Here is a 19,343-nt window from a genome sequence, read left to right on the forward strand (position 1 = left end):
ACGACCCAAAGACCACCCAGTTTAAAAATGTTTATGTGTTTTCTTTCGAACCGTCTATGTAATTTTATTTAAACTAAGAAACCGTTATGGAAGTATGAGTAAATGACATCCACAATTTATGTATTATTAAAAAAAAAAAAAAAAACTAGGGGCGTTACAGTAATAGATATGCACGAAGCATCATCCGAAGCTAGACTTGAGAAAAAGATATCCTCAGATGGTAATTAAGCACATTCATGATAAAGGGGAAAACAATGCTCAAATGCACTAAGATAGAAAAAACAATGTGCACCAACTTATTGCCATCGGAGACAATTTTCAAACTAGGATCTCCTTCGCACACTCAACGCATTCCCACAGACTTCGTAATGGAGTCCAATGGTGAACGACTACTATCTCGAGAGGAGTCTTGATGTAACAACTATTAATGAGTCATTTTCGAAAATAGAGTTGAATGTGTCTAGGAACCCTAAGGTTGAGAAGGAAGATGCCTATAAATCAAGGAACCTCACACTAATTGGGAAGATGCAAGAGTAAAAGAAGCATCATCCTCAAGCTTTGAAGAATTCACAGGGTGGTGGAGGCTAGTGATGAATATGGCAAACAAGATATGAATAAATTTCAAAATAAATTGAAATTGAATAGGAACAATTTGAGGGAGTACCTAAAGAATAAAGGGAAAAAAGGAGATAGGAAGAAAACCATGTAATGCTACAATTGCCAAAAGATAGGGCATGTGGAAAGAAAAAGAAAAGAAAGTAGCACCACTCGGAAGACAAAGAGGAAGTCCTTGAAGGCCACTTGGTACGATTTCTCCTCTTCATCATCTGAGGAAGATGTGGAAATCAAGCATAGAGCAAGTCTCTCTTTCATGGAAATCAACAATGGACCTCACCATTATCTAGAAGAGAGGGGAGCGAATCAAGGGAGAGCAAAAGGATATAACTTAAACAATGCAGTGAGGTAAATTCCTCTTTTAAAGATCAATTAGTTGAACTTATTAATTCTTTAAATAAGTATGAAAGTAAAAATATACAACAACAATAACCGTTGGGGTCGGCTATATGGATAAGTCTTTGTACGTGGAGTCGGCTATATGAATCTTCATACGCCATTGGGCTCTATCGCCTAATTTAAATCAATTTTATCTTGTTTTATTATTGCTAACCAAGTCTTTTTAAGTCATCCTCTTCCTCGTTTGATATACATATTTATCATAATTTCACATCATCTAATTAAAGCATTTATTAATTGTCTAAGTACATGTTTGTACCATCTTAAACGTATCTTTCAGAGTTTTCTCTCAATAGATACAACTCTTTCTCTCTCATTTCTTATTATGTCCTTCTCGTATGTCCACACATCCACCTTAACATCCTCATCTCTGCAACTTTCTTCTTCTACTCATGTGCTCGAGTCATAGCCATAATATAATAAGTCTAACCGTCATTCTATAAAGTCTTGCATTCTATGTAAAACATCTCTTTTAATCCCTCCATCGTTTTGTAAAATGATCTTAAATACTTAAAGTTCACAGTTTCAGCCAACCCATCATCTCCTATTTTAATAATTATTTCATTACGTCTAATATTGCTAAATTAAATTTATATATTCTGTCTTTACTCTACTACGCTTAAAATCTTTCACTTCTAATATTTTCCGCCAAGATTCTAATTTAGCATTTACTCCTTCACATATCTCATCTATCAAAACAATATCATCTACAAACAACATACACCACGATACTATATCTTGAATATGTCTAATGAGTTCGTCCATAATTAGTATAAAAAGATAGGAACTTAAAGCTGATGATTGATGTAACCATATGATTATTAAACATGTTTTAGTTAGTCCGCCTGAATTCTTCACTCTAGTCGTTGTATCCTCTTATGTATTCTTAATTAGTTCAATATATGCTACGCTAGTACCTCATTTCTAAAATTCTCTAGATAATTTCTCTTGGGATTATATCATAAGTTTTTTCTATGTGTAGATTTTACTTTTGCTCCCGATACTTTTCAAATAGTTGCCTGAGAAAATTTATAGCTTCTATTGTCGACCTTCCAAGCATGGACCCAAATTGATTTTCAATCACCATGTCTCCTTAATCTTTTTTTTATTACTCTTTTTCAAAATTTCATAGTATGTCTCATTAGTTTAACATTCCTATAGTTTGCACAATTTTTACCTCTCCCTTATTCTTATATAAGGGTACTAGAGTACTTGCCCTCCATTGACGATATTTTTTTCGTTTTCAATATCATGTTAAATAATTTTACAAGTCCTTCGGTACCTTCTTTCCCTAGGCACTTCAATACCTCCATCGGAATATCATCTAGTCCAACGACTTTTTCATTTTGTATCTTATTTAAAATTTGTTCTACTTCTGAAGTTTTAATTCTACGATAAAAAATTTAAATTTTTTTACTCATTGTTAATACTTCTTCCACCACTATTTTATTTCACCATCATTTATTTAATACCCTATTGCATTCATCTTTAATACATCTTATTTGAATAAGATTTTTTATCTTCCTCTCTCTCTCACTTTAGTTATTCTATAAATGTCTCTTTCCCTTCTTTTGTATTCAATTTTTGATATAACATTCAAAAGTTCCATTCTTAGCTTCATTCACTACTTTCTTAGCCTCTTTCTTAGCTATTGTATATTTTTTTAAGTTTTCCTAGTTCTTACAAATATATAATTCCTTATAGGTTGTTCGTTTTTCCTTCACTTTTTCATGTACTTTCTCATTCCACTGCCAAAATTTTTTACTTGGTGGTGCATGCCCCTTTGCCTTACCGAGTACACTCTTTGCTATAATTTTCAACTTTGATACCATTTTAATATTTTATCTCATGTCGTATTAGAGTCACCATCACCTAATGCTTATACCCCTACCTTATCATTAAATATATTTTGCTTCCATCCTTTAACCTCCACCACTTAATTCTAGGAGTCATGTATTTTCCTTCTATTGATATTATGCTTGAAGTGTATATCTAACACTACTAACCTATATTAGGTAGTTAAATTTTCTCCAGGATAATCTTGCAATCTTTATAAATCTTTCTATCCCTCTTCCTAACCAGAAGAAAGTCAATTTGTAATTTATTATTCCCACTTTTGAATGTGAACAAGTGTTCCTTTCTTTAAAAGTAAAAATATGAAATTGAAAAATAAAATTACATTTCTTGAGAGTAAATTTAGTTCCATAAATCCATGCCAGGAATCATATGATATTAGGATTAAGGAATTAGAAGTAGCTTTAGAAAAATTTACCATTTGCTCTAACACTTTGAATATGGCCATTAGGAGCCAATATGTGAAATTTAGTTAAAAGGGAATGGGTACGAAAGGAATATTTAGTGAACCTGATTGAATCCAACTTATCGAGAAAATTGTTGATGTTCGAGAAATCAACCATGATGATGGTTTTTATTTAGATCTACGTTAAAATGGATTTGATACTTAGTGGGGGTAGAAATACATGATCCAAGTAGGAATACCTCAAACTTACATCTCACACAAATTTAAGTTGAAAATGATTTGTATATTGAGGAATTTAGACACCATATGAGATATATAGGATGGTATCATGGTTCACAATATTTAAGACATCTTGATGAATCATAGGAGTACTTAATAGTAATCATTGACCAATTATAAGGAAGGCTAAGCATTTTGGCTATTTTTAAGTTTGTATCGAAACCGTGTCTTAGAATATAATTAAATGAAAAAAGAAATATATTAAACAAACCCCTCTATAAAATTTTATAATTTTTAGGGTTTTGTAGATTTCTTAATAAATTTCTAAACATAACACAATAGTGAAAATTGGGTCTCAATGGATTATGTCACATAATCAATCGATTGAGCTTAGTTTCAATCAATTGATGCCTGTTGACAGTCAATTGTGCAAAAAGTTTCAAAATTGAACTTTCAATTCAATTTGATCACGTTATCATTTGTATTTCATTTAAATTCAAGATTGAGATTAGGAATATCAATTAGTGATCAATTTCTAAGTTTTTGGATTATTTAGTGCAATCTTTTTAATACATGGCAAAAGGGGAAAAGAGTGAATGAATTAAGTTAGAATTTTGAATAACTTAATTCTCTCCCTAGTATTTTGCAAAATTCCTAGCTCAAGAGGGAACTAGGGGAGCTTAGTTGTAAAGAGAGCCTCTTTTAGGTGTCTAATTTCCTGTTTTTTACCTAACTACTTTAATTCCTAGCTCAATCTTTTTTTTTAACTACTTTAATATATTATCAAATATAAAAAAAAGGAGATAATCGATCATTGGGTTTTGATATTTGGCAAAGAATTTAATTTGTGATTATATTAACATATGTATGAAGTTGTGCAGAACTTGAAGACTTTGGGTGGCCAAGTGTATCGGATGACTCAATCACTCAAGGTCCATGGAGATTTAAAAAGGACAACATGGAGCATTTGAAGGACCAGATGACAAGGAGCATCAAAATGTGGTTAAGTTGAAGGAAGTAGTACCATAAGTGAAGGTGTGAAGGATGACATATGGAGTGAGTTGAGGGTTCAATTGTATTCGAGGGACAAGTAACTTGATGGAAGATGGCTTCGAGGCAAAGGTACAACTCCTTAATGAGTTGAGAGACTATGTATCTAGGAGAGGAGAGAGTATATCTCGACTTAGTCAGACTCGACCATTAGCATAGTTGGTCATAGTTAGCATATCAATTGACTAAACGATGGCTTTAAAAGACTGGTGGTGGTTAACTAGACAAACTAAGTGACTCGTGTGCTTTAGCCAGCAACCAAAATGATTTTGTTTAAATTGTGGTTGGCGTCACTCAACTGATGAGGTAGGTGAATCGCCGATGGTAGTTAAATTAACCAAGCAGTCAACTTAAGTTGGTTAGTCAGCAAAAAAAAATATTTGTTCGTAGCTGAATCAATTAAATAGTGGATCAAGCAACTAAGGATCCCTCTTAGCCAGTCCTCACATATAATTCAAGTATTGACTACCCATAAATGATCACTAAAGGAATTTCATTAAGAATCTAAATCTTATATTACTACAACAACAATCAAGTCTTATCCAACTAGGTGTGGTCGGTTATATAGACTCATACATCATTGGACTCTATCACCTACTATATCATCATTTATATTTAAATAAATTTTATCATATTTTATTATTGTTAACCAAGTCTTTTTTACTCTTCCGCTTCCTCGTTTGATATATACATAGTTTCACATCATCTAACTGGGCATTTATTGATTGCAGTACATGACCATATCATCTTAAATGTGTCGGTACAATCCTGACTTTTTCTTTAATATGCTCATTTTTTATCATGTCCATCATTCTATGTCTACACATCCACCTTAATATCCTCATTTTTACAACTCTCATCTTCTGCTCATGTACTTAAATCATAGCCCAACATTCATCTCTATATAACATATCTAACCATCGTTTTGTAAAATTTTCTTTTAAATTTTAGAGGTACTTTACGTTCACACAGGACATCTGACGATCTCCTCTATTTCAACCATCCTACTTGTATTTTATGTACAATATCTCTCTCAATTCCTCCATCATTTTATAAAAATGATCATAAATACTTAAAACTCTCATTGCAGATAACTCATTATCGTCTATTTTAACAATTGTCACAATATCTCTAATATTACTAAACTTAAATTTCATATATTTTGTCTTTACTAAGTCTAAATTTTTCACTTCTTGCATTTTCTGCCAAGATTCTAGTTTAGCATTTACTCTTCACGTGTCTCATCTATCAAAACAATATCATTTGCAAACAACATATATCTTGGATGTTTCTAGTGAATTCATCCATGATTAGTGTAACATAGATAGGAAGTTGATTCTTGATGTGATCCTATGTTTATTAAAATGCTTCGATTTATCCTCTTGGAGTTTTCACTCTTATCATTACATCCTCATACATATCCTTTATTACTTCAAAATACATATACTAATATATCTTTTTTCTAGAATTCTCTATATATTTTTCCTTAAGACTATATCATAAGTTTTTTTTAGATCGACGAATACCATATGTAAGTCTTGCCTCTATTCTCAATACTTTTCAATTAATTATCTAAGAAGATATATCGCTTCTATTGTCGACCTTCATGACATAAATACAAATTAATTTTTGGTTTCCTTTTTTAATCATTTTTTTATTATTATTTTTCAAAATTTCATAGTATGACTCATGAATTTAATGCTTCTATAATTTGCACAATTTTATATGTCCTCTTTGTTCTTATAAAAAAGAACTAGAGTACTTACCCTCCACTAATCAGACATTTTTATTGTTTTCAATATTAAGTTGAATAACTTTGTAAATCATTCAATACCTTATTTTCCTATACACTTCTATATCTCTATCAGAAATTAGATATAAATACTTCCTTATATTAGCTAATATGTTTTTTAAGAAAAGAGAAGAATACTTAGTCACTTTCAAAAGTAAGAATAATAAATCGCAAATTGACTTTCTTAGAGTTAGGAAGAGGGATTGAAAGATTTGTAAAGACTGAAAAAAGCTTAATTATCCAAAATATATTAGTAGTATTGGATATACGTCTCAAGCATAGTATCAATAGAACAAATATATATACACGACTCTTACAATTAAGTAGTGAAAGTTAAAGGATAGGAAGCAAAATATATTTACGGAGAATGTAGGAGTCCAAGCATTAAGTGTATACAATGACTCTAATACGAACCGCTTATAAGGAATTATATATTTGCAAGAACGAGAAAATTTTAAAATAATATACAATAGCCAAGAAAAAAGTTAAGAAAATAGTGAATGAAGTAACGAATGAAACTTTTGAAGGATTATATCAAAAATTGGATATAAAAGAAGGGGAAAGAGACATTTATAGAATAGTTAAAGTAAGAAAAAGAAATATAAGAGATCTTATCCAAATAACATATATTAAAAATGAATGCAATAGGATACTGGTAAACGATGGAGAACTAAAAGAGTAGTGGAAGAAGTATTTTCATCAATTTTTTAATGAAGGTTTAGGTGCCCAACTTTTTAATGAAGTATAGAAATTTAAATTTTTAGCGTAAAATTCAAACTTCAGAAATAGAACAAGTATGAAATACATAATGGAAAAACCCTTGAACCAGGTGATATTCCGATAGAGGTATGGAAGTACCTAAGGAAACAAGGTATTGAATGACTTACAAAATTATTTAATATGATATTGAAAATAAAAAAAAATGTTTGATCAATAGAGAATAAGTACTCTAGTTCCTTTATATAAGAACAAGAGAAACGTATAAAATTGTACAAACTATAGGGGTATTAGACTAATGAGTCATATCATGAAACTTTAGGAAAGAGTAAGAGAACAAATATCAAGGAAGAAAATCATGGTGACCGAAAATTAATTTACATTCATGCTTGGAAGGTCAACAATAGAAACTATATATATCTTAGATAATAAGATCTATACATGGTATTCATTGGCTTAAAAAAAATTTATGATAGAGTCTCGAGAAAAATTATATAGAGAATTCTAAAAAGCGAGGCGTTAGCGTAACATATATTGAAATAATTAAGAATATGTACAAGGATGTAACAACCAAAGTAAAGACTTCAGGGGGAGTAACTGGATCTTAAGTAAAGTTCTATAAAACCGCAGTTATACCAGCTATGTTATATAAAGTTGAATGTTGGACAATGACTCGAGCATATGAGCAAAAGATGAGAATTGTAAAGATGAGGATGTTAAGGTGAATGTGTAGACATACGAGGATAGACAAAATAAGAAATGAGAGCATTAGAGAGAAAGTCGGAGTTACATCTATTGAGGGAAAACTCCAAGAGGCACGTTTAAGATAGTATGAACATGTACTTACACGACCAATAATGTTCCAGTTAGGCGATGTGAAATTATGATAAACACACATATCAAACGAGGAAAACCAAAAAAAAAATTAGTTAGCAACAATAAGATAAGATAAAATTTATTTAAATATAGATGATGATATAGTAAGAGAAAAAGCTCAATGGCGTAAAAGGATTCATATAGCCGATCCCAACTAGTGGGATAAGGCTTGATTATTGTTGTAGTATTGACATATAGTTATAGTTCAACAAGTCGTTTTAATTAAATTAAAAATAATTCATTTTTTTCACTTCTATGTTTTCAATTTGTTTGATTGGAATATCATTTTTGATTGTATTGCAATAGTAGTGAACCAACAAGATTAATTTTTTAAAGAAAATTTTATTTTCAAATTTAAATATGATTTGTTATAAAAATATTTTAAATCTGAAAATTTAAAATTAGAATAATCGAGTCTAAATTGAGTGTCATATAATCCTTTAGGAATTTCTTAATAATAAAATTTAAGCTAGTTTAAACCTAAAATATAATATGTTATATCTTAAAATTTAAATTCTCTGTTTCCATCCATTATAATAATTATAAGTACATAAAAAAACAAAATTAAATTACGATTAAATGATAAGATTTTAAATTATTTCATTTTCCCCAAATTAATACAGCAATCAAATCTTATCTCACTAACTAGAGCATCTATTAGTCGTCTACTTACATATCTAACATGTCCTTGTTTTCCATTAATAGGTCTAATCCCAATTTGCACTCTAATTTTGTTCATTTCTTATCTTGTCCATCCTTGTATGTCTACACATCTACCTTAATATTCTCATCTTTGCAACTTTCATTTTTTTCTCATGTGCTCGGACTATAACATAACATTCAACTTCATATAATACAGTAGATCTAACCGCTATTTTATAAACTTTCCTTTTAGTCTTAGAGGTACTTTACGATCACAAAGAACATCTAACACTATCTTTCATTTTAACTATCCTATTTCTACTCTATGTAAGACATATCTTTCAATCTCCCTCTTTTTGCAAAAATGAACCTAAATACTTAAAGTTTTCCGTTATAAACAACTCATCATCTCTTATCATAACAGTTGTCTCATTACATTTAAGATTACCAACTTAAATTCAATATATTCTGTCTTCATTCTATTAAGCCTAAAACTTTTCACTTCTAGTATTTTCGGTCGAGATTTGAGTTTAACATTACTTCTTTACGTGTCTCATCTACCAAAATAATATCTGTAAACGAGTACCACGGTACTGTATCTTGGATGTGTCTAGTGAGTTCTCCCATTATTAATGTAAAAAGATAAGAACTTAGAGTTGATCATGTAACTCTATTCTTATGGGAAACGCTTCAGTTAATCCACTTAAAGTTTTTACTCTTGTTATTACATTCTCATACATATTCTTAATTAGTTCAATATATGCTATGTTAATATCTTTCTTTTCTAGAATTCTCAATATAATTTACTTTGGTATTCTATCAGAAGCTTTTTCTAGATTGGCAAATTCCATGTGTAAATCTCGTGTTCTCGATATTTTTCAATACCTTGTTTTCTTAGGCACTTCCATAATTCTATTGGAATATCATCAAGTTCAACTACTTTTCTATTTTATATCTCATTTAAAACTTATTCTATTTCTGAAGTTTAAAGTTCGAATTCTACAATACAAATTTAAATTTCTATACTCATTTGATTTACTTAAATTATCTAAGTTAAGTTGTTCACCTATACCTTCATTAAAAAGTTGATGAAAATTCTCATCATTTACTAATTCCCTATTATATTCATCTTTATACATCTTATTTTGATAAGATCTCTTACTTTCCCTCTCTCGCTTTAACTATTTTGTAAATATCCTTTTTTTTCTTTTTGTATCCAATTTTTTATATAAGCATTCATAGGTTTTATTTTTTATTTCATTCGCCGCTTCTTGGTATTTTTCTCGGCTATCATATACTTTTTAAAGTTTTTCTCGTTTGTACAAGTGTATTGGTTGTTCTTTTTTGTCTCTTTCTTTCTCATGTACTTTCTCATTCCATCATTAAGATTATTTACTTGTGGTGCACGATCCGTTGACTCACCGAGTATATTCTTGACTACTATTTTTAACTTTGATGTCATCTTATCTCATGTCATATTTGAGTTATCGTGTATTTCTCCTAATACTTGTTCTCTTACTCTCTCCTTAGATATGTTTTATTTCTCATCCTTTAACTTCCACCATTTAATTTTAGGAGACATGTATATTTACCTTCTATTGATACTATACTTGAGGCGCATATCCAACACCTTATGATCTTTACAAATCTTTCTATCATTCTTCTTAATCATAAGAAAGTCAATTTGTGATTTACTATTCTCACTTTTGAACGTGGTTCAAGGTTCTTCTCTTTTCATGAAAAATGCATTTGTTAGTATAAGGTCATATGCTATCACAAAATCCAATATAATTTTTCCTTCTTCATTTCTTGTTCTAAACTCATAACCCCCATGCATCCTATCATACTCCTATTTTTCACTCTGATTTGCCTATTTCCATCTCCTCCTAGTAATATCTTATCAAAGTCTCAAAATCTAAATGATGTTTTCATCTAATCATACTTGAGTTGCATATATGCTAGTTATATTAATAATTTCTTTCGCCACCACTATATTGAGAACTATAATCCTATCCTCCTTTCTTACAACTACTACTTATTATTTAGCGAATTATCTACAATAATACCTACTCAATTTCTTGTTTTACTCCTTGTATACCATAACTTAAAATTCGAATTCTCTATCATCTTTATCTTTTCTCCTACTCATTTTATCTCTTGTACACAAAATATTCTTCTCCTAATCATCATATCTACTACCTCCATGGATTCACTAGTGAGTGTTCCTAGATTCTATGTTCCAAGTCATAGATATCTAGTTTTCTTATAATATTTATTCTTAGTCAACCTATAGTGTGACAACTTTTGCATTTTTAACATTATATTTAAGTTCTCATTGAAATGTAGCGGTCCTTGCCAAGATGTTACAAGAGGACCCTCCAATGCGTTCCTTTCGGAGAACAACATAACATTAGTATAATAGTTTGATGGATCCATTCATTAAATATGTGATCTATGTTGGTTGGCTAGCAATCTAATGCACAATCCTCGTCCTTTTTTATCCGAGCTTGGGACTGGCATTGGCATTCACCAAATTAATAGTTTTTTTTATTTACGGTGCATAAAGTTCTTATAAATGCTTATAAATAAATTTCACATAATTTCATGTTCATTTCAAACAAAATTACATCATTAGTGTTATGGGTTGCCAGATTTGAAATTTCTTAAATTTTACAAAAATTTGAGAGTAAAGCATGCCCAAGTTGATGGACTAGAAAATATTTCAAATTTTTAGATATACTATAAAGGGCAACCCGATGTACGAAGCTCCTACCAATGCGAAGTCCCAGAAAAGGGTCATAACACATTGCGTCAATTGTACCACAACCTTACCTTGTATTTTTGCAAGAGGCTATTTTCGTGACCTCAAGGTCACGGCAACAATTTTATCATTGTGCCAAGGATCCCCTTCATTTTTAGATATACGCTAAGCGTAAATTTTTATAAAATAAAAGAAGTGTATCAGTGAAAGTAAAAAAAATTAAAATTAAATTGATACAAACATTTTTAGTTCTAAAAACTAAGGTGATCAAATTAATTATTGAGTAAATAATTACTATAAAAAGTTAATTAAAAATTATAAATTTTTTTTTTGTAATCTAGATATCCAGCTCTTCGAACCGACTAATCCTAGAGGTGGCCCATCCAACCCACGAAAGTTTCCCACCGACCGTCAGGGTAAATCGGGAAGCGTTCATAGAGGCCCATCTAGATGGCTAAAAATTATAGCTTACGTTAATTTTGTTATTATTAATAATTCAATTAATTAAGAATTGGAATCGTACTAGCACTACACATATCTCTCGCACGGCTTGAGAATTTAAATCTTAATTTTACCTATTTTTGCAACTCATTTTTTCTTTTTTGACCACCTCTTTGGGTTTTCTTATGCCTAACCAAAATCATTGAAATATTACAAATTCTGATTAGTAAATTTCAATGATGGGATGATGTCGATTTGTGTCGCATAAAACGGATGATTTTACTATTTTGACACGAGTCTACCTGTTTAGTACCAATATTGACGGAGCCACAAGGTGGAAGACACTCCATGGAGTCATCCGCGAGTTTGCTGCGACCTTGTGGTGGCTTCGTAGAGGCCTCTGCAAGGTCACTAGGTTGCCGCAAACTCATGGCGGCTTCGTAGAGGTCTCCGTAATCTCACAATGGCATCATAGAGGCCTTTGTGAGGTCACAAGCCACCACAGCCTTGCGAAGGCCTTCGTGGTCGCGACTAATTTTTTTTTATTATTATTATTTTTAATTGAGGTCACAATTAGTTTTTTCTTTTCTTTTTAATTATTTTATTTTATTTTATCATAATAGGATATTTATAGGGTTTGAAGTTTAGGATTAGAGCAGTTAATTTTTTTTTCTCTTTCATTTTTTTATCAATTAATTTTTTTCTTTCAATAATTTCTCTTTTTGTCATCTGTTTCTTTTCCTCCTCCATCGGCTTACAAAATAAACAACAGACTAAAGATTGTTACATGAATTAAGAAAAAAAAGCTCTTTAATGATGAAGGTGAAGACGAATTATTAGAAAAAGTATTTATAACAATCAAATACTAATATTTTTTTAGAAATTTATATTTAAAAATGCACCACGGCACAACATGATATGGTACTGAAACTCATATCATTCTAGTCATAAATCGAAACTCCGGTACGGCTCGAAAATGCACCCTTCAAAAAACTATGGAGTTACCTTGTGTTTTTTTACTATTACAATTTTTTTATCCATTGTCTCATGGAACTTGATATGCCTTACTGGTCAGATGAAAACCTGAAAAATAGTTCACTATCCCTTACCAACTAAGGTCGTGGCTACCAGGGTTGGACCAATGGTTACACAAATTAATCAAAATTAGAATTCACTATTGCAATCCTAAATCTTTAAGCTAGACATCAGCGTCACGACCTTAGATCTGCGATTGAATCAGTGGATTTATACCAACCAGAAAGAAATCTAAAATTTATAAATCCTGATAAATTATGCTGGGTCAATACTAAAGGTGTGCTGATTATACACACTGTAAATTTGGATGTATTGATAAATTCCTTTTAGATTGTGCTGAAACTTTTATATTCCCCTTCACTCTTGTTCCTACCTGTATCTCCTTCTATTCCTTGATTTTTCTTAGGTTTGCCACCAAATAAGGTTTATGAGAGTTGATCACAGTTTGGTGATTTTTCATGTCTTTTTTTTCACAGCTCTTGATCCAGTCCTTTGTTTTTTCATATTTCTTGGTCATTGTTAAATATTGTTGAATCTCTCCATCCACTGCTTTTTGTTTTTTCATGTTTCTTTGTCATTCTCAAATAGGATATTTTTGGCATACACCATTCTATTTTCCATGAAATCAATCTATCAACATTTTAGCTCTATTTCTGAAAATTTGCTAAAATTGGATGAGCCACGAATGACAATCAATAAAAAGAGATATTAACATTCTTCATATGTGATTCATCATTGTTTCAGAATTAAAATTGATGCCCTTGTTTGTATGAAGTTATGAGATAACTGGCATGAACATGGACTTGTGATAAAATCACCCAGACAACATTTTTGCTTGTGACATAATTGATTGTGTTTGTGGACTAATGCACTTTTTTTGAGGCTTATCTTCTTATATTGTGCTTATACACAAATGATATCAAGGGATTGGTTGCATGTGATGTTTCTTTTTTAGGGCATTCGTTAATTAAAATTTTGTTCATTAAAATGGATAAAAATGATTGGTTCAATCGGCCACCTTAAATCCTTTAGATTCAATGTAACATGATTGTTTATTTCTCTTTTCTTTCTTCACTTTCTAATCTTGTTTGCCTAGCACTGGCACAACTGCTCGTTGGCCAAAACCCCTATCATGCATGTTGCCTGTAACAGCAACACTCGTCATGATTGCACCCTCTCTCCAGTAACTTCTTCCTCTTCTCTCCACTTTTTCTTCTTCTTTTTCCTTCTCTTCTCGCAGCTTCAATATTTGTTCTAATGTCAAGTGTTTCGTGTATCATTCAGCGAGCAAAATGTTAAATTTCACCTATGTCAACCACCATAGCTAGACACTTCAAACCTTCTCACTCCCCAATTGTCAATACTGCCTTTAGAACTTGATATAATATTATATTAGTAAAAAATGTTATAATAATTAATTTGATTGTCATGTGACCACTAATATGATATGTTTTTTATGATTTTGATATATTGTGATTATGGATTTATTAGAAAAATGTGATAAAATTTGTATAGGATGTATATTTTATCAATTAAAACTTTTTAAATATTCCATTGATTAACGCCTATCTATATATCACCCATGACAATAAAACAAACTAATCCAAGTAATGAGTTCCAACACAAAAGTTGAAATCCATGATCTAACTGAAGCAGTTGTTGCAACAAGTTACTAATCTCTTCTATTACTAGGAAATGATAATTAAGTGGGCTACAAGAGCCACAAGATGTATTAAATTCACAAACAATAGAGAACAATTTTATGACAACAGACACTAGAAAGGATAAAGGAACTACATTAGTAGTTCAGCTTAGGCAGTCTTAATACAAGATTCTATTAAGCACTAAGCTGCTACAGAGTAGATTAATATAACTGCAAACCAAAAGATATACCTCAAGGCTAGGGTAACTTAGATGCCTTTCAACAGTACCATCAGACCTTTTCTGCAATAAATGAATTAGAAGCTTAATCACTGAAATAGTCATATGTTAATGGCTTTATTAATAGACAATTGGTTTACTCTGCATCAGCATTGATCAGATTTCAAACAGTTAAATGAATATCCATTGCTCATTAGACTTTCAAAGCACTTCTTATATTACAACACCCACTTTGTGGTTTTTCTGTCTTCAAACATGGGTAGCACTTTTGTTAATGCAGTCCAACGTTATATTGAAGGTTGTAGAATATAATTAATTACATTTCAAAAGATTGGCCTTCCGTAGCACACAGAACTTAAGGGGCTTCCATGCTCATCACGGGAAGAAACTCCTTTGGCTGTCTTTTGTTTATTGTTTATACTACATACTACCTTGTTCTTATTACATGTTCACAATAATGTAACATACTGCAGAAGAATCAGAAAAAAAAATGTGTGGCATGTATAAAATCAAAACATCAACTAAAATAAACAAGAAAAAAAAAATGAGAAAGAGGGTATTCACCATAATTCCAAATAAAATACGAAAGTAAGATGGACTAAGGCAGACTGAGTAAGTCAGATTACAACAAATCAGCAAATATGGTTTTTTAGTATGGAATTCAATTCTCAGATCAATTTTATACAATTGACATCAGTATCATCGTACAGTAGAAGTGTACCTGTGCATAGGTGTAGTTCTGCAGATCAACAAATATTTCACCACATGCATCACGGCATTCAATTGCATAAAATGCAATTCGCTTGGCTCTTTTTCGACACTTCTCATTAATTGCTACCTGAAGGGTAGGAATAAAAAATCATACATCAAACTTCAATGCATTTTGGAGTTTTTTTTGTTTTTTGTGAAGAATGAATTTTAATGAAATATCCATGAATCTTAGTGAAATTCTACACAAGAGATATCAGTACTTTAGCATTGAGCGAACAGCAGCTGACCACTATAGCATCAAACTTGTCAAAGAACTCCATCTCACTCTGTGACAAGTCACCTGCGAAAACATTAACTAAATTGTTCAAGCAGCTGATGATTGTTCAAATAGTTATATTAAACTTCAAGAAAACAATTAATTATGAACTAATCACACATCACTAAAGAAGCCCACCTCCGAGGCATCCCAATTATTGTGATTAAAAAAAATTGTGTGCATTCTAGTATCTCATATATAGACAAAGATGCAGCTCTCAAACTCCCATTGTCCTTGTTAGAGAAGTGAAAATCACTTTGGATAAAAGAGCTTGAACCTGAAGAGACAAAGAGCCCAGCCCGTGGTCAGACCTTCTAACCATGAGGGAGAGCTCACATTTTCACTTACTGCCTAACTAAAGAAAGCTAGCAATCAATCAACATATAGTTATGGCTCTTAGCTCAAAGAAGACCCAGACAACATCAAACTCAATTCAAAAGCAACTACATAAAAAACGATAAGGCAGTGCAAAAGCTAATTTGTTTACTTTTAAAAAACATTATTGAGAAAGCACTTTTCCCCTTTTTTTGTATTACAAGAAGAAGCAAGTGCTGCAGGTTCTACATGGCATCCCTGTTCATTGTATGCTAGACTTCCAGTGAATTCAGTCCTCCAAAGTTCACCCTCCTCTCCTCCAACAGGTAACTAATCTTTCCTAACCTTCTCTCCTAATATTTTTCTCAATTGCAGGTTTTAAATGGAATCCCTCCCATTGACTGCTTGGGTTCCAGCAACAGCCGCCTTCAGTCCCCCAAAGTTCAACTTTCATCTCTTCCAACAAGTAACTAATCTTTTTCTAACCTTCTGTCCCTTCTAATATTTTTCTCCTACTTGTAATTTGTCTTCCATAGGAAAGGCATGGTTTTGCTTGCTTAAATCTATTTCCTCAGTTTTGTTTCTTATGGGCTTCTATCTTTCTGGAATTAGTGATCACTTAGTAACTAATTATAGATTTCAAAAGCTGTGATAGTTCTTCCCCTTCTTCCATTAAGGAGGAACATGATGTTTCTATGTTGCTGTCATGAAAGAAAGGAATGGTGAATGTCTTGTTTGCTAGGTCAAATATTTGTTAGTGGTGAGCACTGCAAAAGTAGCAGTCTTACAGGAACATTATTCTTTATCATGGTTGTCTAATAAGGTTCCATGACTCATGCTCTTTTTTAAAGTACCGTGAAGATTAATCAAATCTTTGTTATGTTTACTTCATAATATGTTTAGAAAAAATGAAGATTTTTCTAAACTCCAGGTCAATCTTTGTGAATTTCTCAAAAACAAAAAAAAATGAATTGGACATTACCCTTACCAATCCAACTTATGATCCACATCAATTTAAGTCGATTTTGGAAACTATAAATGAAAGGATAAGTAGGATACAATACATTAAACCATGATTTAAAATATCATACCGTGTCAAGCGAAACAGTTGAAATATATCATTCCAATGACTCACCAAAACTCGATACCACTCAGCGCCAAGGTTCAAAAACTTAAATCATGCCATAGTTTTGGCCTTTGACGAAAAGATACTATTTCATTGTTGTGCTGACGTTTCATTGCATGGCGTTGATGATATAATAGAGGTGGAAGAAGAAAGAAGATGAAGCAAAGGGAGAAGGTAGTCTATGCTAAGTGGTGTCAAGTTTCAATAATTTTGATAATTTATCGGAATAATATATTTTGAGGTATGGTGTAAGATTTAAAACCATGCTCGGCACCGACAATGTTTCTTTCCTATGATTCATTTCCTTCTTCAATTTCAATCCATTACTGGCACCATGCATCGGAACATCGGCACAATCCCTAAACAATATCGTTCTTGTCACAAATCAAAACTTCAACACGACTCAAGATTTTGAACCTTGCATTAAACTGCATATTTTTTAGCTACCATTTTTCAAATAAAAGCCATCAAGATAACAGTCAAAGAGTTAGTGTGGTACATATAGCTATCATACTATCCAGTGAACCAATGTTGCAAAACCTTTTACAAGATTTCATTCTGCTATATTTGCTAGACTATGAGAAGAATAATTTTGATTTCTACAAACAGAGATTAAATAGTAGAAGAGTCTCAAATTAAGGTTCTTCAATATTCATGGACAAGAAATTTTAAATTCTTTACTAAAAGTGTAAACCATAATCATGTTTTTCGTTGAGACTTCTATCATTTTGTAAATAGGCACTCTGGTTTAATAACAAGGATTCAAACTTTGAGTCATGTCAACCAACCAACTAAAATTGTGCTGATATTTAACCAAAACACTGAACAGAGTAGCACTGCCGGAGGATGAGAATCATGATGTTCATCACAAGCATGGGCAGAGTGACAGAGGTATAGTAGAACAAAAATCCTACTGTGAATTTCATAGAATATTAGGAGGTGTTAAAAATAGAGACGCCTTAAAATAATTTCTAAAACTAATAGGGTTTTCTTATAAAATCCTTAAAAAAAGTTTTCTCATTTTATTAATTGTGTTCCCAACATTCCAATAAGAGGCATCTCCCTGACATCATTTGACATCTCTCCAGCGTCTCTCTAGCAAGCAACGTCTCTCCAATGTCTCTCCGGCAGGCAACATCTCTTCATCCTTTCCGGCATCTCTCCAGCGTCTCACCAGCCAGCAGCAAGGCTTCTTTATATTTTGAAATGTTGAATTTATATTTCGATATTTTCTCATAAGATAATGTCTATTAAATGTTTATACCTTCTGCAGCGACCGCGGTGTCGCACGATGCCTTTGACTAACCCCTCTGATGCGGCTGCTAGTGTCGCGCGACCCCTCCGGCGAGGCAGCTGGTGTCGCATGACCCCTTCAGCAAGGCCGCTGGGGTAGCGCTACCCTTCTGCAGCGACCGCAAGGTCGCACAACCCTTCTGTGCCGACCGCAAGGGTCGCACGATGCCTTCGTGCTACCGCTAGGCCTGGTGTCGAGTCGTACCAGTCGAAGGGGGAATGAAATGTTTTGTCCATTATGGCCGGCTCGGCATGATATTTCAATCCATGTGTTAAATACAAAATTTTATCCTCTTAAAATTTTTACATTTTAATTTCTTCAAAAAAAAAAAAGTAAATAACTAATTACGCTAAGTAAACTAATATTTGAGTTTGGGGGTCAAGTGAAAGTCAATTTAGATTTAGGTGGAGCACATCGAGTAGATGCGGTGATAAGAATAAAGTTAGTTCAAATCGAACCCGATTTAGTAATTTGATTTATTTAAAATTAAATCAAATTTACATATATAGAATAGTCCAGCTTAGGTACTTAAATTTCTAAAAGGTTAGAAATTATTTAATTATCCCCTCTTCTCTCTCCAAGCACTCCTCTCCCCGGTCCTTCTCACCCATCGGCCGCAATGCTGACTTCCCACGGTCCACACGACCTGCTATGATTGTTGCTTATCCCTCTCTTCAAAGTACTCCTCACTTTGGTACTTTCTCTCCTCTCCTCTCCTGTCCTCTACCTTGGTCTCTCTTTCTCTCCCCCTCTTTGTTTTCATTGTGCACCACCGGTCTAGTGTCAACATCAACACGCCCGATGTCTCAATCGACAAATAGAATGGTAAATTATACTTGTGTTGATTAGCACTACTTGGCATTTTAATTCTTGCATGATATAAATAACACATG

At 32.1% G+C, this 19,343-nt stretch overlaps 1 protein-coding gene across 1 annotated transcript in view; it reads right to left on the reverse strand.

Moving 5' to 3' along the window:
- The window catches only part of LOC122042359 (SUMO-activating enzyme subunit 1B-1-like), a 56,471-nt gene that overhangs the window by 9,066 nt on the left and 28,062 nt on the right, over positions 1-19,343 (reverse strand). Inside the window, exons 4-6 of the mRNA XM_042602421.1 lie at positions 15,660-15,739; positions 15,410-15,526; positions 14,701-14,751 (exon numbers count right to left, since the gene is read on the reverse strand). Coding sequence (XP_042458355.1) covers positions 14,701-14,751; positions 15,410-15,526; positions 15,660-15,739 — 248 coding nt within the window. The remainder of the gene's footprint in view (positions 1-14,700; positions 14,752-15,409; positions 15,527-15,659; positions 15,740-19,343) is intronic.

The sequence above is a fragment of the Zingiber officinale genome, chromosome 2A (assembly GCF_018446385.1).
Source record: "Zingiber officinale cultivar Zhangliang chromosome 2A, Zo_v1.1, whole genome shotgun sequence".
Lineage (NCBI taxonomy): Eukaryota > Viridiplantae > Streptophyta > Magnoliopsida > Zingiberales > Zingiberaceae > Zingiber > Zingiber officinale.